The sequence below is a fragment of the Procambarus clarkii genome, chromosome 15 (assembly GCF_040958095.1).
Source record: "Procambarus clarkii isolate CNS0578487 chromosome 15, FALCON_Pclarkii_2.0, whole genome shotgun sequence".
In the NCBI taxonomy this organism is placed as follows: domain Eukaryota; kingdom Metazoa; phylum Arthropoda; class Malacostraca; order Decapoda; family Cambaridae; genus Procambarus; species Procambarus clarkii.
The window spans coordinates 6,025,182-6,052,333 of record NC_091164.1 but is presented as its reverse complement, the minus strand read 5'-3'; the positions used below and the strand labels follow the sequence as shown (position 1 = coordinate 6,052,333).

Below are 27,152 nucleotides of genomic sequence, written 5' to 3'. Positions count from 1 at the left end.
GACGTCACCTCCCTCACCAAAATGGCTCCTCCCAACATATTCCTGTTACTGTTATTACACTATATTCACATGTTATATATAAGTATCTACATTTGTGTTCACCAGAGCGAACCTCAAAGCTAGTATGGTGAGCCCAAACAAGATATGGCTGCCACACACAGTGACGCTACCTCGAGTACCTCCCTCCTCACCAAAATTCCTCCTCCCACAATACTACGCTCAGCGCTAATTATTACCACAATCCCGCTATTATCACAATCCTGGTTACTAAATCCTGCAAATGAATAATTAAACTCTAATTTATTTTGTAAAGAAACTTAAGAAGTCATTTGAAGATTACTAGGTGGACGAAATAATGATGCGGTGCTGTGGCTAGCACTGTGAACATCGTGAACAGCATTGATTCACTGATATTTGAACATTGTACACAGTCATTATCACACTCAGGCTCTTCTGTAATACTATCATGGCTAAATAATACCAGTTACATACATATTTTGACATTATTAGGCGATGCTGTGGTCACAAGTTGAAAAGCAGTGCTGTGAGCTCATGCTGTTGACACTAATTGGAAAATTCTTTGTTTCAGATTGGTATGTAGCAAAGTTTGCCTTTGTGGCTACCATTGACCAGGCACTAAGCTTCAACCGGGGTGATGTTATTTTAATACATGATACATCAGGCAATTCCGGCTGGTGGAAGGCAACGCATAAAGGACGTTCTGGTCTTGTGCCACGAGAGTACCTCAAAAAGAAGGATTAATGTGCATAACCACATTCATAACTGTACAGTATTGAAAGTTGTACAATGTATCAGTGTACAAGGAGAATTAAATCGTGAAAATTAAGCTCATTCTTTCGATTTTACGAGCATCTAATTTGTATATGTTTGCCTAATTATAAGTACATGGAACTACATTAACTCATATATCCTATTGAGGCTGATGTTCATTAACCAAAGAATGCATACAAATTGGTTCATTTGTATTTAGGGGTCCAGGTACTACAGTTGTGGTCATTCTTGACTCGGTCAGGAATTTTGGATTTGAACCCCCGGGTGGAACAGAAATGGTTGGGTTAGTTTCTTGTCGCCTAATACCTTGTTCACTTTGCAGTAAATAGGTACCCCATGAGTTAGTTAGCTTGTTGCGGGGTTACATCCTGGGAAGGGTCAGTAATTCCACCCTGGGGAAACCTCAGTATAAGCCTAACATGCATATCCTGCATTATTAATTACTAAAAAAGAATTAAAATTAATTATATACACTGGCTACCTGTTCCTCGACACAATGAATTTTTATTATTATTATTATTATTATTATTATGATTATTATTATTATTATAATTATTTCCTCAAAAACTATTCAATTTGTATATTTATGTTCATAGCATGCACACACAGTGATGCAGTAATTGTGAGGATGGTTTGGAAAAATAATACAAATACAATTGATCTATGAAATTAGTGTACTGTACCAACACACCTTTTATTGGGTTCCCATTATCAGGCTTATATTGAGGTCTTCTCCCCACTCCCTCCCTGTGCCAGTAACTGACTCCCCAGCATGCAACCCACAATAGTTGCCTAAATCCTGAGTACCTATTTACTGCTAGGGTAACTGAAGCTGACCATATAGTCACCTATGTAGTTGTTGGTAAAACCCAATGATGCTTAACCTGACAGTGATATATACTTAAGCCGCCATGACACATCCGATGGATAGCCATAGAGCTGACAAAATTTCTAGTCAGATGTATTTCGGCTCATTAACCATATTATGTTATTTGGAGAGAGCAACAATGCAATCAATCGATAAATGTGAAAACTTTTTATTTGATATTAAAATTTTGGTTCATAGAAAAAAATAAAAAATAGTACATCCTTCATATAACCTGTCCTCTCAAATAATATATCGCATTTGGACGTCAAAATCCTCAATGGACAAAACATGATGCACTATAAATCATAACAGGTCACAAACAACCACTTTTTCTATACATGGATAGAAAATGTGGTAAGTTAGATTAGGTTATGCATAGACAGATGCATTACTAATATAGTGTACTGTAATTGTTTTATATTATATAAACAGTTGACAGCAGGTGCATAACCCCGATATTCAGCAAACTTTTATTCTTCTTTATTTTATGTCAGCCGTACTCTTTTGATACACAGTTTTTGTTTTGTCCCGTGTTTGTTGACCTCACTCTGGCCCCTATGTCACGGGTTTGACCAGGTGTGTAACATGGGCTTCAACAGGTGTGAAACATTAGCTTAAGCTGGTGTGTGGCATGGGCTTGATAAGGATTGTGACATGGGCTTGAGCAGGTGTGTGACATGGGCTTGAGCAGGCATGTGTCATAGACTTGAATAGGTACTATATGTGACATGGGGTTAATCCAGTGTGTAACATGGGGCTGAGCCAGTGTGTAACATGAGGCTGAGCCAGTGTGTAACATGAGGCTGAGCCAGTGTGTAACATGGGGGCTGAGCCAGTGTGTAACATGGGGGCTGAGCCAGTGTGTAGCGAGGCTGAGCCAGTGTGTAACATGGGGCTGAGCCAGTGTGTAACATGGGGCTGAGCCAGTGTGTAACATGGGGCTGAGCCAGTGTGTAACATGGGGCTGAGCCAGTGTGTAACGAGGCTAAGCCAGTGTGTAACATGGGGCTGAGCCAGTGTGTAACGAGGCTAAGCCAGTGTGTAACATGGGGCTGAGCCAGTGTGTAACGAGGCTGAGCCAGTGTGTAACATGGGGCTGAGCCAGTGTTTAACATGGGGTTGAGCCAGTGTGTAACATGGGGTTAAGCCAGTGTGTAACATGAGGTTAAGCCAGTGTGTAACATGGGGCTGAGCCAGTGTGTGACATGGGGCTGAGCCAGTGTGTGACATGGGGTTAAGCCAGTGTGTGACATGGGGCTGAGCCAGTGTGTGACATGGGGTTGAGCCAGTGTGTGTGACATGGGGCTGAGCCAGTGTGTGTGACATGGGGCTAAGCCAGTGTGTGACATGGGGCTGAGCCAGTGTGTGACATGGGGTTAAGCCAGTGTGTGACATGGGGTTGAGCCAGTGTGTGTGACATGGGGCTGAGCCAGTGTGTGTGACATGGGGCTGAGCCAGTGTGTAACATGAGGCTGAGCCAGTGTTTAACATGGGGTTGAGCCAGTGTGTAACATGGGGTTAAGCCAGTGTGTAACATGAGGTTAAGCCAGTGTGTAACATGGGGCTGAGCCAGTGTGTGACATGGGGTTAAGCCAGTGTGTGACATGGGGCTGAGCCAGTGTGTGACATGGGGTTGAGCCAGTGTGTGTGACATGGGGCTGAGCCAGTGTGTGTGACATGGGGCTGAGCCAGTGTGTGACATGGGGTTAAGCCAGTGTGTGACATGGGGTTAAGCCAATGTGTGACATGGGGTTAAGCCAGTGTGTGTGACATGGGGTTAAGCCATGGGGTGAGAAATTACATCATGGAGTTAAAACTATTTTGTCAGAAATTAATAATTATCAAAACAAAAATATTAACACATATTTTAAAACAATATTTTGTATAATTTAAGAAACTGGATTATAAATTATTTGAAGTTTATATTTCAAATTTTTAAATTTGAATCACAGAAAGAATCTGTATTACATAAGGATGCAATAGGTAATTATACAGTATAGTTCATTAGCCCAGGCCCTTGAAAATGCTTTACAAAATACCACACAAAACAACTAAACAAATAATAATTATGCTTGTAATTTGCCTGGTTTATGTATATTTATGGTTATAAAAATAGTACAATATTATAATTTTTCCATCCACTGAAGGTACTGCACACCCATCACTTAATACTTCAAGACCCGGCACTGGTTTTTTCAAAGCATTTCCTGGATGATTCTTCAAGTTAGTGTTAAGAAATGAACTATCATGTGACTTAACTATTAACAACAAATATGTAATATTGAAAATGTTTGAAAATGTTAAAGTAAATTTAACCTGTCTTGATCAGTGGTATTTTGTTCACCATTCCTTAAGGAAGATGTCTCGTGTAGAATTTCTCATTACTTTTTTTTCACAAATGGAAGAGTCATCACTTTCACTGAGAAGCAAAGTTTATACATGTGTAATGTGTATTGAATGAGTAGCATCAGAGGTAGAACATTTCTGAATGACAAAGCCTGAGTGCATGGGGGATTGTGTGAAAATCCTGTTCTGGCTTCAGTGGAAGCCTCAGGAAACCCTCGTGTGTTCAGTAGAACAAAGGCAATCCTTTTACCATGTCGTTGCCAGGTTATCTGGGACGTATATGTGAGAATATCCACTGCATAGGTTCGAATCCTCATCACTGGCTCCAACAGATTTTCTCATTGATACATCACGTTTGTGTGATTACTCTGTGAACATTTGCAAAGTTTATACATATGCACAAGTGAGAGCAAATATAAGAAATAAAGAACACTTAAGAAAATTGCATGTTGAAGCAAAATGAGAGAGAATGAATGTGTAAATAGTAAGTAAAAAGGCTGTGTAAGGGTGGAGGAAATGTGAAAGACCACCAGGAGATGCTGCAATGTGTCTGCAGCTAAAGAAAAGTATCACAGACATATCACATGGATAAGCAAGGCCAGTTGGTCTACAGCGCTACTTGCTGGGAACAAGTTAGTCTAAATTTGAAATGACACATAGATTTGTGGCTGTCAATGACTTGTACAATTGTTGTAAAGGACATATTTATTTAGTATAAATTTTAAGCTTCTTAATTTAAAGACTGCACGTTACAAATAAGGTAAATGTGCTTTTTGGACAACAATTTTTTTATTCAGCACTATTATTAATAAACAATAGCTTAAAAATATCTCAACTCTTGGTTTGAGGTAATAAATGTGATGTGTAACAATGTTGACCAAGTAGGATTGCAAATATCTAAAATTCAATGTTTACACAGCAAGTATATTTTTGTTATGAATACCATTTTTAGTGTCTTTGCTGTTATGCATTATTTTTAGAAAACATTGCTAAATATCTTTACTAGTCTGTAATGCCAAATAAGAGTACAGTATGTACCAGTTATTTCATAAACTTGTTTACTGTAAATACACAATGCCAAATATGTACTAAATGCCACAATAAAGTAAATATTATTATTATAAATGGTTTCCATTCCTTTTTATTACTTAAAACTGAAAGCTTTTAGTACAGTGTTTTCTTCAAAAAATCCCATTACTGATTTTAGCAGCAATGTCTTACCTAACAATCCATTTTATATTACATTTCATAAGACTTCCCCATGAACAAAAGTATTTCACCTATTCTATACCTATTCAATAGCTACCATACACTTCAAGAAGACCTGGATGTTATAAGTGAATGGAGCAACATGTGGCAAATGGAATTTAATGTGAATAAATGCCATATTATGGAATGTGGAACAGGAGAAAATAGGCCACACAAAATCTACAAAATTATGTGAGAAAGATTTAAAGAACCCTGATAAAGAAAGAGATCTAGAGGCGGTTCTGGAAAAAAAAAATGTCACCTGAGGACCATATAAAGAACACTGTGTGAGGCGCCTTTGCTACACTTTTCTGATTGGGGAGAAAAATGCAAGCCAGTATGGGGGGAGTGCAGGTGAAGAGGGGGACTAAAATAAGAATAAAATAAATAATATTAGTAATAATAACCAAATATTAAACAATAAATACATTACAAAATAAAGTAAAATTTTAAAATAACATAATAAAAGGAGGAACAAAAAAAATAATGAATAATAATGGATAACTATAATGAATAATAAATAATTATAATGCATACTAATAAATAATAAAGAGAAAAATTAAGAATAATAAATAACAAAAACAATAAGAAACAAATGCAATAAAGAAGTACTATTGCAGGCAGGGGTGGGGGGAGGAAAAGTAACTAATTCAAATTCAAATGTTTATTCAGGTAAAGTAAATACATACAAGGGCTGATACAAATATTGCTGAATTCATAGATAGAGCTAGTACATACAATGCTTAAAGCCACTATTACGCAAAGCATTTCGGGCAGGAAAAACACTAAAGACTAAAACTTAATACTAATTGAGATTAAAGTATAAAATGTGTTGAGACAATATAAAAATAAAAATTGGGGAATATGGCAGAAAAACAGCAAAAATACAATTTGGTCGACAAACAGCATTGTTTAAAAATAACAGACATGGGTTGACATTATAGGTACGAGTGAGGGACTCGCTGCCGGCGCCATTGCTAGCTGGCGGTCCATAGAATTACCCCAATCGCCCAAAACAGGCCAAAACTACCCAAAACGTATTAGCATTACGTAAGTAATGAAGAAATATGGTATATTTACTTACTATAATGTTGGTGCTACACGTAGAACATGATCAAACCTATTTTTTCTCTCAAATAATCTAATTTCATAACGAAATGAGACGTAAATATGTGAGAGGTGACGCCATAGGAAGTCGACGGTCCAAGCGACAATTGTGTGGAGCGACTTATCCAAGAAATATGGTCGCCAGGAGAGTGTTTGCTGCCATATCAGCCTCCTGTACACAGTGATCCAGTCCTTTTCGTTCATTGAACACCGAACCCTACACGCCCTCTGATATATTGCTTAATTAACAAATATTCACAAATAAAGATTATATTTGTATATGTTATCAGAAAGGCAGATATAAAATAGTTTTTGTGAATCCATCACAGAGATTATACCTTATTAGAGAGGAAAAATATTCATACTTTAAACAAGGCTTCATGGCCGACGCTCTCCTTACCGATATGGGAACTATGACCTTCCGAAGATCAATGTTAATTTAATCTAGATATTGTAATAAACGAAGTTTTCTATGTCATCATAAAGACATAAATATAAGCTGCATGTTAATACTTTGGCATAAATATAACTGAATTGAAAGTCCGGACACATGAATAGTCGCATTAGGTGAAAGGAAATGTACCCAACCATTTCCATTTACCCAACCAGTTTGTGCACCCTATACTCATCCTCTGTGCGGTAATTTATTGTGCATCCCATACTCATCTTGTTACCAGTAGTTTGTGCAACCCATACTCATCCTGTGGCCCGTAATTTATTGTGCATCCCATACTCATCCTGTTACCGGTAGTTTGTGCAGCCCATACCCATCCTGTGACCTGTAATTTATTGTGCAACCCATACTTATCCTGTGACCTGTAGTTTATTGTGCAGCTAATACTCATTCTGTGAGTCATAGGACATTGCGCAACCCTTTCTCATCGTGTGAATCTTTGTTTACTTTGCTCTCCATATTCATCCTCTGCGCGATAGTTTCTTGTGCAACCCATACCCATGATGTGAGTGGTAGTTTATTGTGTACCCTATATTCATCCTGTGAGTATAGGGTTCACAATTCTTGTTTGGATTCTTGTAATGTTATTTGTCTATTTGTAGTCACAGTATTTGTGCGCCCCTTGAGGGACTTGAATTAGAGGGGGGTTGAAATAGCCTAAGCTACTCTATCCCTTTGAGATTTATTTATTGCTTATCTCAATAAACATACTTGAACTTGAACTTGGGTACACAATGAGTTCATTTGTACTCCATACTCATCATCAAGAAGTGTATTTTACCAGCATTGTAATATAAATTAAGAATAAAAGCTTAACTGGATTACAGACCCATAATCAAAATAAGAGTCATCACTAATTATCATGACAAATTCTCTAGGCTACACTTCCGCCTTCGACAAGCTGCCGCCGGATGTGGGTATAGTTTATTGTACACCCCCGCACCCCCAGTCCTGGAAGGGCGGGCATTGGGATGTGGACATGTGTACCATTATTCCCCCCCCCCCCCACACACACACACTCGATCCTCTCCTGTTAATAATAATACTAATAATAATAAAAATTAAAAATAATAACGTTAATAAATATTATAATTAAAACACTTACTGTAATACCCTAGTGCTTGAATGAAGGTGAAGGAAAGACCCAATAAATGTGTAAGTGTATTAAAAACCAAATTTTCGTTGGGTGAGCTGGCAGGTGAGCACCACTTGCCAGCTCACCCAGTAATGAACATCACCTGCACACTGCACCGAACCACTTGCCAGCAGGTGCAGAAGTACGATGGAGAGAGCAAAGTATACCATATTTCAAGTATAATATTAAAGATATATTTAGGATTTAATGTTTTCGTATAAAGTTTCAATAATACCTTTATTTGATTTTTTTGTATTATTTTCTACCACAGACGTGGCCACACATTAACAATGCTAACCATCATATATACATTTTCTTCAGTCCGCCATGGACTCTAACCCTTTCCACTACCGCCCACAAGATGGGTATAGGGTGCATAATATAAGAACTAAACTAACTCCATTGATAGGGTTAGAGATTTGTTAAACATATAGTTCAGGGATTTATTGAACAATCAACCACATAAGGTGATTGTAGTGTTTTTAAAATGCTAGGCTAAGCTACATACGTAAATACATAAATACACAGATTTACGTATTCCCTACATAAAGTGTTCGATGTGTCTTTTACATAGTGTCATTAACGTGCATTTACAAAGGTGAAATTGAATTCTGAACACATACATACACATATATTTGTCTCTTTTACTCTGACAGGGTGAGATAACTGATAGAGAAACTAGTGTGCAATTAAGCACTTAATCACTGAAGGTGATTAAGGTGCTTTCACAAGCTCAGGTTATAGAGTTACATCACATACATTCATTGTATAATTGATACGTTACATCGTCAATCTAGGGTACAAGTTCAATATATCATCAAGTGTTCCAGTACTCAAATAGTAATTACACAGTTTAGCATAGCGCTTCATTCATGTATGTAAGAGAGAAGATTGTTCAAATATATTACATGCACATCCGGTACATCGTCCACCTTCTTCTACAGAACCGTCGGTATAGCACTGATACACATCGTTACCCATACTCTGAGTACTTTCAGTGATGCTTCACAGTGTTAACTGTTTTAATAATGTAGAGTGTACATTATCTTTCTTGGGTGCATTTACAAAATCAACTGCTAGATCCAAGTTATCCCATGGAGTAATTGGTTGATTAATCGTTAATTGAGTTGGGTACATATTTAATATTTTGATGGAGTTGGCTACCTTGTAGAACCAAAATGCATTCACGCCGATGATACATACCATATATTTTCAAATATTTACAATTAAAGTATTTATTTAGGAAATAAGTATTTTAGTTACCCTAGTTAGCTCTGAGAACACACATTGTTGCAGCAAGAATTTCTTCCCACTAATCTGAGCGATGGTAATGACCCATTGGACTTGTCATGAACAACAATCAACTACAGCACCATCTATATCAGAAGATATTCAAAATATTCTTGATGTCATTCAAATTGTCAATACGAGAACAGAATACATAAGAGTTAGTTTAGTGATGTCAAAGGAATCATATTGACTGACCGAGCCCCATTGTAAATATCCGTGGCTTCCTGACCATAAAGGTACCGCCGCGGATAAGGGTAAGGAGGGTACCGTCGAGGATAAGACACCGGATGTACCCCATATACAAGCCACACTAGCTATTAGTTCATATAAGCTGACAACTTACCCAAATAAACATTACTTCCTAATTATATATATATACATATATATATATATATATATATATATATATATATATATATATATATATATATATATATATATATATATATATATTATGTAAATTATGATGCAGGATAGGATCACTATTAAGAACTTAATTATAAACCACAATATGTTTATATATATATCCTACTCACACTCATCCTAGCACAGTAATTTATTGTGCAACCCATACCCATCCTGTTACCAATAGTTTGTGCAACCCATGCTCATCCTGTTACCTTTAGTTTATTGTGAAACCCATACTCATCCTATGAATGATAATTTATTATGCACCTCATACTCATCCTGTGAGTCATAGGACATTGTGGAACCCTTTCTCATCGTGTGAATCTTTGTTTACTTTGCTTTCCATACTCTGCTCTCCGATAGTTTCTTGTGCAACCCATACCCATGATGTGAGTGGTAGTTTATTGTGTACCCTATACTCATCCTGTGAGTATAGGGTACACAATGAGTTCATTTGTACTCCATACTCATCAAGAAGTGTATTTTACCAGCATTGTAATATAAATTAAGAATAAAGGCATAATCTTATTATGTACCCATAATAAAAATAAGAGCCATCACACTATAATTTTCATGACAAACGGCCTAGACTCCACTTCCGCCTTCGACAAGCTGCTGCCGGAGGTGGGTATAGTTTATTGTACACTCCCGCACCCCCAGTCCTGGGAAGAGGGGCATTCGAATGTGGACATATGAACCATTACCCCCAACCCTTCCCTCTTAATAATAATTGAAACACTACACTACACATTATATGTTCATTTAATATTTCAAGTATAAGACTCAAGATATATTTAGGATTTAACGATTTAACATTGTCTCAATCATACCTTTATTGCACTTTATCATCATTATTTACAGAAAGAAATTAACATAAAAATGTAGTTAATTTTAACATACAAAACCGAATTTGAACATTGTTAATTTTGATGCAGGATCACTATTACTAAGAACTTAATTATAAACCACAATATGTTGTATATCATCAGAAATTTGGAAACATAATATATATATATATATATATATATATATATATATATATATATATATATATATATATATATATATATATATATATATATATATATATATATATATATATATATATCAAGAAGAATATATATATATATATATATATATATATATATATATATATATATATATATAAATGGAAATTTAGCACATTTAAATAATGTTATTAAGCTTAAGAATAAATTACATAAAATTAACATAGTAAAATGACTGGGATACAGATGGATCAGTAATCACATTACAAGTCCAATTATTTCCTAACTGAAGTCTGTAACGCACTATCATGTCATATTTCATAATACAAATTAGGTAAGAGATATGCAATATCAACACAAAATCGTCAGCTACTATTTCCAAAACACATTTATTATATAGCATTAAACTGCTCTTTCACTTCGGGGGCGCTTACGCTGATATGGTTTTTTGGCAATTCCAAATGTTTTTGGGATTGAAAAAATTTTGTTTTTGTCATACATTTTAGTATTTTCATTATAAGGTTTTCTTGATATAAAGCACCATAAGTAATCTCTCTTTTCATCTTTAGTTTTTTGGTCCCAAACTTCCTTAGGAACCAGGTACTTATCTAAATTGGATGATATTATATAATTGCCTTCTCCGTGTAATGCTCTCCTCAGATCTAGCATTTGGAGCGTTGAAACATTGCAAATTTTTTCAATTAATTCTGGCAGTTTTTGGGGTTTCCAATCAATAGTCAGTTTCAGGATATGGTTTAGTGACTCACAATTGTTATTAGTCCATAACGTGTCCATTTTGGCTTTTGCGTGAGGTACACACACATAATTCCATAAAGAAGATTTCAAACGACTATCAAAATAATCTTTGAACTTTGGGTATTTGTAAAAGTAAAATATGAGATTGTTGATTCCCCTTTCAAACTGATCCTCACAAACACTTCTAACTAACCCATTTGTACCAAATATTTTCTTTTGGATACGAATCCTATCGGTGTTCGTGCATCCAATATTATCCGTTAAATAGTGGCGAACATTTTCTTTCAGATGGTTACTACACAATAACAATGTTGCCTTCGGAAAACAACACATAAGTGCCTTTCTTAACGCGATTTCCTGATCACTACCAATCATTACATTCGAGTTGTTAATACAGTTATCGAGTTTGCCTCTTAGGTGGGAGAAAAATGATAAGTAAGTCTCGTATTCACCATCCCAGTGTAAATACATGGGCCCGAGGAATATAGGGTTGCTTGATTTTTCTTTTGTTACTACAGTAGTGTTCTTGTACACAAGTGTTGTTAAATAACAAGGGCCAAGATTGAAAGTCCTGTCAACACCGATAACATTAGGGTTTTCCATTCCTGCAGCACACAAATGTTGCTTGAGATCTTCAAGTTGTTCCTTGGAATACAGTACCACACAGGGGACTTTGTTCGGCTTAATAATTATCTTCTTTACATAATCATGGGTATTAATCATGCTAATTACATGTAAAACGTCATCAGCAACATTGTGCCTATGAATAGGTTTGCGTTCCTTTATCTTGTCATGATATTTTTTACTCCTTACCTGTTGGAAGTCTCTTGGGGCTAAACATGATTCTTCCATAAGCATATTTTGATAAACCTCTCGTGGAGGTTGGATCTTAACCATCTTGCCTATATTTTCTAAAACTTCAGGCCTGGTCCGAACATATGGAATGTTGTTTTGTGAATTTCCATGCATCGTCTCTCCTGTTTGCTTGCCACAGTATTCTACAATAGCTACAGACTCCAGCTCTTTAATAACAGTTACTCTTTTCTTAAAGCTTTCCTGCCCTTTGAGGACTGTGTAATAACGGTGCATTGTGATGAGAGTATCTGGGGAGGGCTGAGGTTCTAAGGGAACCCACTGCGTTTTCCCTTTTGATAATACTTTTTTACAAAATATCTCATTTCTCAAATATATTATCCTCAAACGATTATTATTATCCCATATGAATAAGGAGTTCACGGTAGTACCTCTGGCACTGTTCCACACTCCACAGTCGTCTGGAAAGGTCGACCGTGTTTTGGCGCCCTTAGTAAGATTATGTGAATTGTCAACCACATAAAATGTATCTTCTTTAGGCCCATTTGGGACACTTTTAAACACCTTGTTCTCTCGCAAATGCCAATAGACTTCTTCTACAGCTAAAAATTTTCCATTGCGAAGCTTGCCAGAGCTTTCGCTATCGTTATCAGTCGACAATTGAGTTTTTTTTAACAAAGTGTGTGTCTCCTTAAAGTCATACTGTATTTTGGACACAAAAGTAGTAAAATCCTTTCCGACTGGAGTTGATGTATACATAGGGGGTACAGATAATGGTGATTGACACAAACTTAGAGGTGTGGATGTAATAGTGCTTAGTAACTGGGTACTGTTTATGGATATGTGACCCAGTGGAGGCAAGGACATTAATGGAACAAAATGGTTAGGTGTCCATGATTTATCCCCTTCCTTGAGATTGCCGCTCCACATAATATAAATGGGATCCTGCCTGTATCCCTCACACCGAGGGATAATTTTGGTATTGAGAATACCTATACATTTGTCAAGCATGCCGTTGACAGACGGATATACAGATATTATTTCTCTGTTTACAACAGAACTTGCTGCATACATTGTCATAACTGATGAATCTTTTCCAGGGATGGCAGAATACAGACAAACTTCATTGAAATCAGGAGACACCAGGTTTAAATCCGTATTATCATGCTTTGACATATACCAGTCGCATTGGTCTATTATTTCAATAGTAGTTCTTGCTCTAATTTCTCCTGATCTTGTCTCGTCCCCACACACAGCAAGTGAGATGGCATTGAATAAACAATTCCCATCCCCTTTAACACGAACTGGCATACGGCTGTTTATCGTTTGTCGTCCACAACTTTTAAGGATTGCTGCAGCCGTCTTGTCCTCAGAAAATTCAACATTTGCAGGAACCTTTATACACTCAAAAGAACCCGCAGTCCTCATAAGTATTTTCTCAAGACGGAGTTCCTCAATTCCGCGTACAGCCGATTTCGCCAGACGCATTTGAGCTAACTCAAAACTAAATTTACCATGTGACTGGCAGCACCTTATGCATATGTAATGCATTTTTATGCTGGCAAGATCCGTCCAATGTTCAGTAGATAACTTCTGGCATTCTACGTGGTACCGAAGGTGACAAGTGCCGCACTGGACACTCCGTGTACCACAAACTTCTTGGCAAACACCACATGAAGTACCCTGAAACAAAAAATAATCAAAACAATATTAAGTGCACTGAAGCAAAAAATAATATTTAGTGCACTGAAGCAAAACAAATATTTAGTGCACTGAAGCAAAACAAATATTTAGTGCACTGAAGCAAAACAAATATTTAGTGCACTGAAGCAAAACAAATATTTAGTGCACTGAAGCAAAAAATAATCAAAACAAAAGGATAACAATAGTTGAGCAGTGGAGTTGCAGAATCTGTGATGAGAGTGACGGACACTGCCTTGACCACTAACTACGTGAATATGGACACCTGAGAGATAGTTGGTAATGTGATAACATAAGAACATAAGAACATCTTGTGTTGTGTTGATACTTTTAATACCCTATTAATATCCCCTTTGTTATGACCATTCACCTACTTGTAAACCTGTATCATGTCACCCCTAACTCTTCGCCTTTCCAGTGAATGCAGCTTAAGCTTTGTTAATCTTTCTTCATATGAAAGATTTCTAATTTGGGGAATTAACTTAGTCATCCTACGCTGGACACGTTCAAGGGAATTTATATCTATTCTATAATATGGCGACCAAAACTGAACTGTATAATATAAATGGGGCCTAACTACAGCAAGATATAGCTTGAGAACCACACCAGGTGTCTTGTTACTAACGCTTCGATTAATAAATCCAAGTGTCCGATTTGCCTTATTACGAACATTTATGCATTGATTCTTTTGTTTTAAATTCTTACTAATCATAACTCCCAGATCCCTTTCGCAATCCGACTTCGCAATCTCAACACCATCTAGCTCGTATCTTGTAACTCTATCATCATTACCTAACCTCAGAATGAAGGTTACTAAGTTATGATTAGTAAGAATAAGTTATGCTAAGGCATAACTTATTGGCCAACCCGCGCCACACATCAGCTAACACCATACACCACGAACACCATACACCAATATCACCATACACCACTAACACCATACACCACTAACACTATACACAATTAACAGCATACACCACTAACACCATACACCAATAACACCATACACCACTAACACTATACACAATTAACAGCATACACCACGAACACCATACACAACTAACACTATACACAATTAACAGCATACACCACGAACACCATACACCACTAACACCATACACCACTAACACTATACACCACTAACACCATACACCACTAACACTATACACAATTAACAGCATACACCACTAACACCATACACCAATAACACCATACACCAATAACACCATACACCACTAACACCATTCATCACTAACATCATACATCACTAACACCATACACCAATATCACCATACACCACTAACACCATACACCACTAACACCATTCATCACTAACATCATACATCACTAACACCATACACCATAAGAACCTCCAGATAACCCTATTAATACCACTTCACCCCATCCACCTCACTCAAATGTAGATATATATATATATATATATATATATATATATATATATATATATATATATATATATATATATATATATATATATATATATATATATACACATGTATGTATGAGGATGTGTACATGTATATATATATATAACATTAATAATTTTGTAACTAGCGTCAAAATTATTTATTTGCTTAGCTAAACAAACTAGAGGGTTCAGTTCCTGAATCGATTATGTGCCTCTGTAATCCTTTACATCACCGCCCACGGGATGGGTATGGGGTGCATAATAAAGAAAGAAATTGAATTGAATACCCGCACCTCACAGGCTTCACGAAAGAATTAACACGTAGTGAATAGTATGACAATGTAGAGTTGTAGACAGTGTATAACCACGAAGGAAAATTAAAACAGGAAATTACTTAAGCACTTCCGTGTTAATCAACACATCAACCAAAGTATATTATGACGCGTTGATTATCACGAAAGTGCTTAAGTAATTTCCTGTTTAATTTTTCCTTTGTTCAACAAGCAATAATATAAAATAGAGAAGATGTGACTGTTTTTCACTCACAGTGTAATAAACTCATGGACCCACCTTCCCGCTGAAGCATGCCAAGACATTACTTCCAGCATTATTGTGGAAGGACTCAATTTACATGAGATTAATATTAGGATACAAATATATCTGGCAATACGGTGTTGATGTCAGTGAAAAAGATAAGTAGTGTAAATTATGTAGTATGCCGCACGCCCACACCTTAGAACATTATGTATTAGAGCCTTCTGCAGTTGCCTTTGTTCTTTTGTTCTTATGTTCTTATGTATTGGGAGTGCTATATTAAGTTGGATTAGGGCATGGCTATTCCAAAGGAAAAAGAGAGTTAGTATAAATGGGGTTAAGTCAGAGTGGGATAATGTTGTTAGTGGAGTACCTCAGGGCTCTGTCCTGGGACCTCTGTTGTTTATAATATATATAAATGATTTAGATTCAGGTTTGAGTAGCAACATTTGCAAATTTGCCGATGATACGAAAATCGGTAGGGAAATTAATTCGGAGGAGGACTCACTATCACTTCAAGTTGATCTAGATAGGGTTTTGAAATGGTCAAAGGATTGGCAAATGCAGTTTAATGCTGATAAATGTAAAGTTCTGAGGCTAGGTAATGATGATAGAGTTACAAGATACGAGCTAGATGGTGTTGAGATTGCGAAGTCGGATGGCGAAAGGGATCTGGGAGTTATGATTAGTAAGAATAGAATAGAATACAAATATAGAAATAGAATAGAATGATAATAAAAGTATCAATCAAAAATAGAACGCTAAACAATGTGTATAAATTGGATAAGTTTAGACTTATCTTCGGGAAAGACTTGGGGAAATAGTGGTTCAGTAACAGGGTTGTTGATTAATTGGATTTGTTGAACCAATTACGCGTAGCATAATAGAAGTAGAATACCTTGATTGTTACCAGCGTAGGTTAAAAATATATATGAATGAGATAAATAGGATTGAGTGGATATAGATCTTACTTCATATGAAAGATTTCTAATTTGGGTATTTAACTTAGTCATCCTACGCTGGACACGTTCAAGTGAATTTATATCCATTCTATAGTACGGCGACCAAAACTGAACTGCATAATCATAACATAGCCATGCCCTAATCAAACTTAATATAGTACCTCCAATACCATGAGCCTCTATCTTTTTAATCAGTCTTTCATGTGGCACTGTATCAAAAGCTTTGCTAACACATAACACATAACAACACATAATGATAAACCAAGACCTTCCCAACCTTCCATGGTTGACCTTCAAGACCTTCCATGGTTGACCTTCCCAACCATGTTAAAGACTGTACCTCTCTCAACCAGTTTAAGTTAAAAACGAAGCTATACCTAATAAATTCCATGTAACCCACCTTACCCCTCTGTTGTCAACCCATGTATGTTTTTTGTTTTTTTTGTTTTTCAAATCAACGCTGTTTGAATGTAATTTTCTGTAATAATTTGTAATTGTATTTGTGCTGCTTTTTCAACAATGTTCCCCCCTCTTTTACCTCTATTTTTTATATGTACTCATCACATCTTTTCTTTTTACCCATTAGTTTTAAGCTTTAGTCATTAATGTTTTTCCTGCCCGAAACGCTTTGCGTAATGGTCACTGCTTGCAACACAAGCGGGGATGTTTCTGGCGGGGGAGAAGGAAACAATTGCGCAGCGCGTCCCGCGGCGTTGCGCGGGCAGTTTGGGGCCGCATAAATACGGGCGCACAACGGGGCTCCGCCTCACTCCGCCTGCCCTCGCCGCTGCCCTCGCAAAAACTGCTTTCTGCCCTTCCTGCTTTCAGATTACCACGGATTCCTTTTCCCAAACAGCCTACCTTAATTTACTCCGACAGTTGACGCTTTGCTCATGTCGCATGTTTAATTTTGCGTTGCTGTGTTCAGTATGTTTGTTCATTTTCCTTGCCTTACGTCATTACGTAAAGTCAGCCAGGATGTGCTATTTGCAGAGTTACTAATTAAATTATTAAGTAAAGTCAGCCAGGATGTGCTATTTGCAGAGTTACTAAGTAAATTATTAAGTAAAATCAGCCAGGATGTGCTATTTGCAGAGTTACTAAGTAAATTATTAAGTCAGCCAGGATGTGCTATTTGCAGAGTTACTAATTAATAATTACTAGTCTTTCACTGGGCTACCTTTATGCTTCTCCCCTTCCTGTCTAGGTATGTTTAGGTATGGCTAGCGGTGCGCGAGCCGCGGCTTATCGGTTCCTCCTACGTCTGCGTGTCAATTTTGTTATTGTTGGACTCGCAATTTGATTTGTATTTATTACGGAAAAATTTTTCTCCCGCAATTTACTCTTTGTTTAAGTTTCACGTTCAATTTGTTATTAAGGGACTATCAATTAGGATTTGTATTAATCTATTGCTTTGCCTCTGTGCCTTTAAGTTATTTTCAGCTAAGGTACGCTAGTTGCAGTGCATTCGGGTGGCCCCCCCCCCCCACAAAAATTTTCTTTTTCTCCTCCGGTTATTTCGTCCTATTACACTCGTTTCCCTCATTATATATTCTATTCTGAATTTTGTGCATTATATCTGACCACCCATTCTTCATCGTATCGACAGTACATTAAGTTACATTTGGATGCTACCGAGAAGTTTAGCATGGCCTCGCGCACGGTGTCATGCAAAAAACTGGCCATTCGGCCTTCCTTTCGGCAAGCTCAAGCCAGTCAGTTAGCATGACGTCGGCCAGCTTGTGGTTGGCCAGCGCAGCCAGCATGCTGTTGGCCATAGGTCGCTAACGTTCTTTGGCCATCCGGCCTTCTGGGCTATTTTACTCTTCTTGTTCCTTCGCCATTGTTGTTTCCTACTACGTAATAGTATTCCATTTAATTTTACCTCATCTATTCATTAGGTTAGGGGCCCCCTTACCTCCAACCGCTATTCCTTCCACTGCGCTCTGCCTGCTTGGCGCTTAATGCCGGTTTCTTCTGTTCCCTTTATTCGCAGCCACGACAAGCCGGAACCCCCCCCCCCCCTTCACACCCTACTGCGGCGAGGAAGAGAACGCGAGCCGGATATTCCTCTGATCACCATAAACGCACGCAGCGGTGCCGGGATGCAGCCGCCCAGGGCCTACGTTAATACTATTATCTTCTCTTTATTTGCTGGGCTATATGGCAGTATTAATATTACTCCGTACCGTTACTGTCATTCCAGTATTATTTTATTAAAATATAAATTGTTATTATGGTTTGGCGTTGCTTTCTTAATTTCTTCCATTCTGCGGCACTTGCCGTCATCTGTTATTTACGATATTACATTGTATTCTTCATTGTACGATTATTTACGACATTGTATTCTTATTATTATCCTTATTACAGTTACTGAATGGCAGCTCCCTGCCGTCGATTTCACTTTGCTCCTGTTCTAAAGATGTTGCCGAAGTTCACGGCGTACTAGCTGCGGCTCGCAGACGCTCATTGACAACACAAGACTACACTCAGCGGCCACTCAAGGCAGACTCCTTGGCTTCTACCCAGCCCAATCACCCGTCTGGAGGCAGAGATGGGATAGAGACCAAGGGTAATGTTCCCCGCTCACATTCTACATCCGATTAGGACACAAGCATGTTATAGATTTGGCTTTAAGAATTGGTTCTTATTCCATTTTATTGTTATGTATATGTTGCTTAGTTGTTATACCCTTTCTTGGTATATGTATTGTTTATATTCAAGATTTATAGTGTTTCGTCTTACCCTGTTATAGTTGCTTTGTGCCTCCTTGCTGTTCTCCGGTTTTCTCCCACCTTTGCTCTTAGCAAAGGTACTTCCCCCTTCCGTTTGCTGGAAGATTCTTAGATTTGTTAGCCCCCCTTCATTGCTACAGTATAATTATTCAGATGCTCTTTATTCATCCAGGATTGTTAATTAAGGTTTCTCTTAATTCCTGCTGCCGGGCTCCCTCCCCCATTTTTCGCCTCCGTATTGATTCAGCTAGGGTTTCCCTCCCGTCTGTGCTCTTGCCTGTCACGATAACACTGCACGCCGCTTCTGCCCACCCTTACTGCCTTATATCTTTCAGCCCGGGGGAGGTGAGCTACGCGACAAAAAATCGACGCACGCTCCGACTGGACCAGGTATCGCTTACATGGTCAGGAATCAACACTCTTCGGATCCTACAAGCACAGATCCTACAAGCGCTCCTGTCACCAGGCGAGATTTCTCCAGGATCCTACGCGCTGCCCTCTCGGCGCTAGGCTTGACTTCAGATGACTACGCTCCGCACCCAGCTGTCTCGGGACGGGCTCGCCACATCAGAAATAATGGCAAACGGCAGGCGGAAGAGTAGTGCTCACATCCTACGTCAGACGGGACGTTGTTGCTCTGCTACATTGAGTGCCTCACGCGGCCAGCTGGCACTCGCCCTTCGGGGGGGGGTCCGGCTGCTGGCCTGCGGTGGGGGTGCAGCGCCGGTCCCCAAGTGTCCCGCTGTCCGCAGCTAATACTTTGCCCAGTCTAGGTGCTAGTAAGCCCTACTTGTAGTCACACCCCCTTCTCCTTATCCATTAGGTCTTTTACGGCCTCTTGGCCGGGTACATTACGTGTTATGTGGTCTCTCACTTATTAGTTATTCTTTGTGTCCTGCCTGTTATATCCTAGTGTTATATAATTACTACACATTTGCACTCGGCCTTAATTCTAGTACCAGTTAACCTTTAGGTTTCTGCAGAATTAGTTTCCATGTCACTATAGGCTAAGGTCTCATACTTACTACGGGTGTACCTTTTAAGTTAAATCTAGTCCTTGGAATTGTTACTGTTAATTCTTACTTTATATATTTACTTTATATATTTTAATATAAACGTTATATATTCCTTAAATTATATTTGAAACTTTGTATATTTACATGTTCAATATTAAGTTTTATATAATATCAACTTTGTTAAGCCTATAATATAAACCGTGTTTAATATAAACTTTATATAATTACTTACTTTATGTGAACTTTATATATTTACATGTTCTGCAGAATTTAATCTTCAATAAACTTTAACGCCCCATACTGCCAGTATCTTTCTCCCCCTGGCCAGAAAATGGTCACTGCTTGCAACACAAGCGGGGATGTTTCTGGCGGGGGAGAAGGAAACAATTGCGCAGCGCGTCCCGCGGCGTTGCGCGGGCAGTTTGGGGCCGCATAAATACGGGCGCACAACGGGGCTCCGCCTCACTCCGCCTGCCCTCGCCGCTGCCCTCGCAAAACCCCACCCTCCCCCCCCTTTTGCAAGCGGCTGCTTTTGTACCCCCGTCATGCTTTGCACAGTTGTCCCGATTGTCTCCCCACTGCATGTGGGAAGGGGGGTGCAGCGCCGGTCCCCAAGTGTCCCGCTGTCCGCAGCTAATACTTTGCCCAGTCTAGGTGCTAGTAAGCCCTACTTGTAGTCACACCCCCTTCTCCTTATCCATTAGGTCTTTTACGGCCTCTTGGCCGGGTACATTACGTGTTATGTGGTCTCTCACTTATTAGTTATTCTTTGTGTCCTGCCTGTTATATCCTAGTGTTATATAATTACTACACATTTGCACTCGGCCTTAATTCTAGTACCAGTTAACCTTTAGGTTTCTGCAGAATTAGTTTCCATGTCACTATAGGCTAAGGTCTCATACTTACTACGGGTGTACCTTTTAAGTTAAATCTAGTCCTTGGAATTGTTACTGTTAATTCTTACTTTATATATTTACTTTATATATTTTAATATAAACGTTATATATTCCTTAAATTATATTTGAAACTTTGTATATTTACATGTTCAATATTAAGTTTTATATAATATCAACTTTGTTAAGCCTATAATATAAACCGTGTTTAATATAAACTTTATATAATTACTTACTTTATGTGAACTTTATATATTTACATGTTCTGCAGAATTTAATCTTCAATAAACTTTAACGCCCCATACTGCCAGTATCTTTCTCCCCCTGGCCAGAAAATAGTGGCTTTAGGCATTGTATGTACTAGCTCTATCTATAAAGCCAACAAACTTTGTAAAATCTCTTTATGTATGTACCTTACCTAAATAAAAATTATTATTATTATTATATAAGAAAAACGAAATTAATGCTGTTTTCCTAAACTTCTGGTGTATAACAGAATGTGTTTAACTTACCTTGGAGTCCATTGTGCTCGTCAAGCTTCGTAGGTGAACTGTTAAGAGACTAAAATATTTTGGCACAGGCACTTGTCAAGAGTAGAATAGGCGTAGCTATATTTCCCCAAAACCTTGTATAAACAGTGTGTAGCCAATACTGACAGTTAAGGAGCATATCCGTCACTGCGATTGGCTACATTCTGTGCTAGCCACGCCCACCGACTATGTACTCAAGATGTTATTGTGTGGCTCTCTCGTGAATTGTTTCCGGCGCGAATAGTTGTGAATTTACATGAAAATGTACCAACAAAATCTTGTTACACAGCAGTAAACAGGAGCTTCAAAGCACCCAAATACATATACTATATTTTTGTCTTGTTTGCATACTAGATAAAATAACGCAATTATTACTGTAAAATAGAACTCTGACAGTATTGACTAAGAATAGAGTGGCCCTCCAATTTATCTTAAGTTCCGACTCAGCGACGAGCCATGAACAACAAGAGCCTTTGACCCAGTTTCCGCCAAGGTTATAAATTAACGGTCGTAATGTAAACCGAAAATATAAATGATACATACATTGATTTCAGTACTGTAATATACCAGTTATTGGAGAGTTGAGAAGCGGGACCAAGAAATGCAGAATCTCAATAACCGAAAGAACAATTAGGTTGTACTGAAATTAACGTGGTGATTTATATAGTCTGTAAACAAGTACTATATCTATAAAATATAAAACTTATTTTAATTATCCTGCACCTCAAGAGACCACAAGCATTCTTACTCTCATTTATTTTTGTAGCAGAAATGTTTTGTCTATATTTATTTTATGGAAATTAGTGGTGTTTGAGCAAGCTAATCAACGTCAAAAATGTTTACGTTGTTGTTCTTCATCTGTAGTACTGAGCTCTACACATATGGGTAGCTTTGCCGCAGGCTGTTTACTGCTCTGAGAAATAAACATAAATCCTCATGCCTGGAGCCCGCGGTGCCCGGCGCCTTGCTGTGGGAAGTCAGAGATGTTTATGATTCTGGTCTAGGAATACCGTGGGATTTCACCAAAATGTGTTGTATACAATGAAATGATTATACATTGCTATGTTGTGAACATTGTATACAGTACCTCAAGATATAAATCCCAAACCACTTAACTAGCTACCAGATACCTAATTAATTCCCTACTCTCTGTAAATGTCTTCCTGGTGTGTGTGTGTGTGTGTGTGTGTGTGTGTGTGTGTGTGTGTGTGTGTGTGTGTGTGTGTGTGTGTGTGTGTGTGTGTGCGTGTGTGTGTGCGTGCGTGTGTGTGTGTGTGTGCGTGTGTGTGTGTGCGTGTGTGCGTGTGTGTGTGTGCGCGTGTGTGTGTGTGTGTGTGTGTGTGTGTGTGTGTGTGTGTGTGTGTGTGTGTGTGTTTGTGTGTGTGTGTGTGTGTGTGTGTGTGTGTGTGTGTGTGTGTGTATACACCCACATATGTGTTGTATGTGGATGCTGAAGTTCAGTCTCTTGTCTATGTATAGGTCAAGGAACTTTCCATAATCATTATTGCTAATGTTAACATTGTGTATCTGAAGTTGAATTTGGTTTCAGGATTTACTTTCGAACAAAAATAGTAGTTGGTCTTTTTTATGTTTGATGTGAGTTTGTTAGTTTACATCCATGAGTGGACTTTTTAAATCTATTATTTTCATTATTATATAGTGCGTTTGGGTTGGGGTCTGAATAGAGGAAGGTAGCATCGTCAGCACTTATGTTTACACTTATTGGAAGTATCTAAGTATCAACTAAAGTATCTTCACACTTGACTTAAACTTTAGTAGCTATTTTCTGGACCATTCCTCAAGTTTCGGAGGTCAACGAAGATGGAATTCACATGAAATGGCTTATGTTACCATCACTAATAATGTTGTGTTTTCTGTCTAGCTTCAGACACGGTTATGTTACAATTGTGTCTTAAAGAGTTGCGCGCAATTAAGCATGATAGAAATCACTTACAATTAATGCAGGATGGTAGAAAATCACTTACAATTAATGCATCAAGTTTGGAGACTTGAATTGAAATTGAAATTGAAATAAGTTTATTGAGGTAAAATACACACAAATGGATGAGGTAGCTCAAGCTATTCTCACCCCGTTCAGTATATCGTGTTAATACATACATAGACACACACACTTGTACACATTTTAGTGTAACAAGCAAGGCAAATAGTTCTGTCTGATGGGTAGAGGCAACTGCACTTGCAGCTGCACCCGTGTGGCGGTGTAGGAAACCATCAATGTATATGATTTGAGAGAGAGAGAGAGAGAGAATGATCTGTGGACAGAGCATCAATATGGCGTAAGGTATTGGGCTTTGCCTCAAGATGAAGCATAATAAAGAACCCGAATATCAGGAGAAAAAATTACATTAAAAACTGTCCACATGATACATATATATAATCATGTTTTAAACATTTTAATTGTATTATTTGCATATATATATATAATTAGGAAGTAATGTTTATCTGGGTAAGTTGTCAGCTTTTATGAACTAATAGCTAGTGCGGCTTGTATATGGGGTACATCCGGTCTCTTACCCTCGACTGCGGCGGTAACTTTATGGTCAGGAAGCCAAAAATATTTATAGTTCAAGTTCAAGTATGTTTATTGAGACAAGAAAAAAATACATCTCAAAGGGATAGAGTAACTTAGGCTATTTCTACCCCCTCTACTTCAAGTCCCTCAAGGGGCGCACAAATTCAGTAAGTACAAATAGACAATTAACATTACAAGAATCCCATTTAACATTGCAGGTTAATATAGTAAGTACAGCATACAATTGTTACACTCTTGGGGCAAAATTTTTGTAGCTCCTAAGTATACTGTCTATCATACCATTATCACACATACAAACAATTTGATGTGGTACATTACTTATTTCCTTATTTCTATAGTTATCAATAAGTTGACACTATAATACATAATGTTCTAAGGTGTGGGCGTGCGGCATACTACATAATTTACACTCCTTATCTTTTTCACTGACATCAACTCCGTATTGCCAGATATATTTGTATCCTAATCTTAATCTCATGTAAATTGAATCCTTCCAAGTTGACTTTCCTTTATCATAGGTGAAGGACGAGTTTGTATTTATTACTGAATAATTCTTAAGTGTGTTACTACTATCCACTATTGCCATTCTTTTTATCATTTCTTCATCTTCATTTCCTCTTATTATTCCTCTTACATCTGTCTTCATTCTGAAATAAAAACCTTTGACGTTACTTTGCATATATGTACATTAATTATAAAATTGATTGGCTTGTGTGCAGGCCTTCACACTCCCTGAGCGAGCCATCAAGTAACTATAAAAAGGCATATATCTTCGCTTTCACTTCAGTTATATTTATACCAAAGTATTAACATGCAGCTTATATGTCTTTCTGATGACATAAAAAACTTCGTTTTTTATAATATATAGATTCAATTAACATTGATTTTCAAAAGGTCATAGTTCCCATCGAAAGGGAGAGCGTCGGCCAAGAAGCCTTGTTTAAAATATGAATATTTTTCCTCTCTAATAAGGTATAATCTCTGTGATGCATTAACACAAACTATTTTATATCTGCCTTTCTGATAACATATATAAATATAATCTTTATTTGTGAATATTTGTTAATTAAGCAATATATCAGAGAGCGTGTAGGGTTCGGTGTTCTATGAACGAAAAGGACTGGAGTAGTTTAAATAGCGAACGCATACCAACGAATAACGCTAGTATCTATATAACAAATTTATTGTCATGTGGAATTGATTTAACTTCCAGACACTTTTTTTTAATAAATATTAAATATTTTGTGGCTGTTTATGAAAAATATTACTATAAATACACATTCTACTTGTTAATATTACCAATTAAATTTGCGACAATTTGAGCCATGAAATACGACGACTGGATCACTGTGTACAGGAGGCTGTTATGGCAGCAAACACTCTCCAGGCGACCATATATCTTGGATAAGTCGCTCCACACAATTGTCGCTTGGACCGTCGACTTCCTATGGCGTCACCTCTCACATATTTACGTCTCATTTCGTTATGAAATTAGATTATTTGAGAGAAAAAATAGGTTTGATCATGTTCTACGTGTAGCACCAACATTATAGTAAGTAAATATACCATATTTCTTCATTACTTACGTAATGCTAATACGTTTTGGGTAGTTTTGGCCTGTTTTGGGATGATTGGGGTAATTCTATGGACCCCTAGCTGGCCACACACGGATTTGTTCCCGGAAAAACTCACGATTCTGAGCACCCATCAGCTCAATTCATCGCGGTTTTGTGAGGGAGAATACATCAGTACTCCAAGACCCAGACAATATCTTGTTTTGAAGGAAACAATTCCGATTTAGTCTACAATTGACAGAGAAACAACGTTGTTGATTACCTGCTGCCCAGCTGACTGGTATTCTGCACAACCCAGTACGCAGGCGACCCAAACTCTTGTGCCACACTTTTTTTTGTTGTTGTTGAGGACTTTATCACTGACCAGGACCTAGATTCAGGAAGCTCCATGTATTTCTTCGTAAGTGGGTTTGCTACGAAGGTTCCTAAGTGTGCCCTAAGAAGATGCTTAGGTGCAATTCAAGTACGTCCACTTAGGAAGATATTTGTTGGTTCACCTGCGTGCCGATAGAGGTCACTACTGTGTTTCGTTTGGCCAATCAGAGAGCAGCAACATTCTTCATATTGAAGATTAAGCGCTGGCTTATCGAGCTCTACTGCCTCCTATTTACGTCGAATTTTCTTATAAAATTAGTATATTTCGAAGTAAAACTGTTTTTTTCAACTTCTACAGCCAGCACCGACATTGTAGAAAACAAATATGTTACATTTGTTGTTTACCTACGTAATTCTAAGAGATACTGTGTAGCTGTCCTTGTTGCTCGGAAGATGCGCTGACAATTATTTATTTACTGAATTTACCCAAGGGCCACTAACTATCTAGTGACCTCGACGAGGACAGAAAGCCGGCGGCTTGTTAAAGGGCTCGCCAATTGTCTTAATGATAATTTTAGCTGGAATTTGGCATTTACGGCTTCAGCGGGTAGGCGGTTCCATGGATTTATAACCCTCTTGGTGGAAAAAACATTTGTTTTCAGTCCTACTTGAGAGAACATACTCT

General features: G+C 37.8%; 1 protein-coding gene and 3 long non-coding RNA genes across 6 annotated transcripts in view; 2 read left to right on the top strand and 2 right to left on the bottom strand.

Moving 5' to 3' along the window:
- Positions 1 to 5,131, top strand: part of LOC123759086 (uncharacterized) — a 55,033-nt gene extending 49,902 nt beyond the window's left edge. For all 3 annotated transcript variants that reach the window (XM_069324926.1, XM_069324925.1, XM_069324924.1), the window contains one exon: positions 590 to 5,131. In XM_069324926.1, coding sequence (XP_069181027.1) covers positions 590 to 762 — 173 coding nt within the window. In that variant the 3' untranslated portion in view covers positions 763 to 5,131. The remainder of the gene's footprint in view (positions 1 to 589) is intronic.
- LOC138364884 (uncharacterized) lies at positions 3,291 to 27,123 on the bottom strand. The gene is made up of 2 exons (XR_011228594.1): positions 26,415 to 27,123; positions 3,291 to 4,374 (listed from the first exon to the last, which is right to left on the bottom strand). It is a non-coding gene; the product is annotated as an uncharacterized lncRNA (long non-coding RNA).
- LOC138364880 (uncharacterized) lies at positions 17,649 to 21,798 on the top strand. The gene is made up of 2 exons (XR_011228592.1): positions 17,649 to 19,422; positions 19,921 to 21,798. It is a non-coding gene; the product is annotated as an uncharacterized lncRNA (long non-coding RNA).
- LOC138364883 (uncharacterized) lies at positions 24,610 to 26,158 on the bottom strand. Its single transcript, XR_011228593.1, has 2 exons — positions 25,878 to 26,158; positions 24,610 to 25,225 (listed from the first exon to the last, which is right to left on the bottom strand). It is a non-coding gene; the product is annotated as an uncharacterized lncRNA (long non-coding RNA).
- Positions 27,124 to 27,152: the final 29 nt, after the last annotated feature.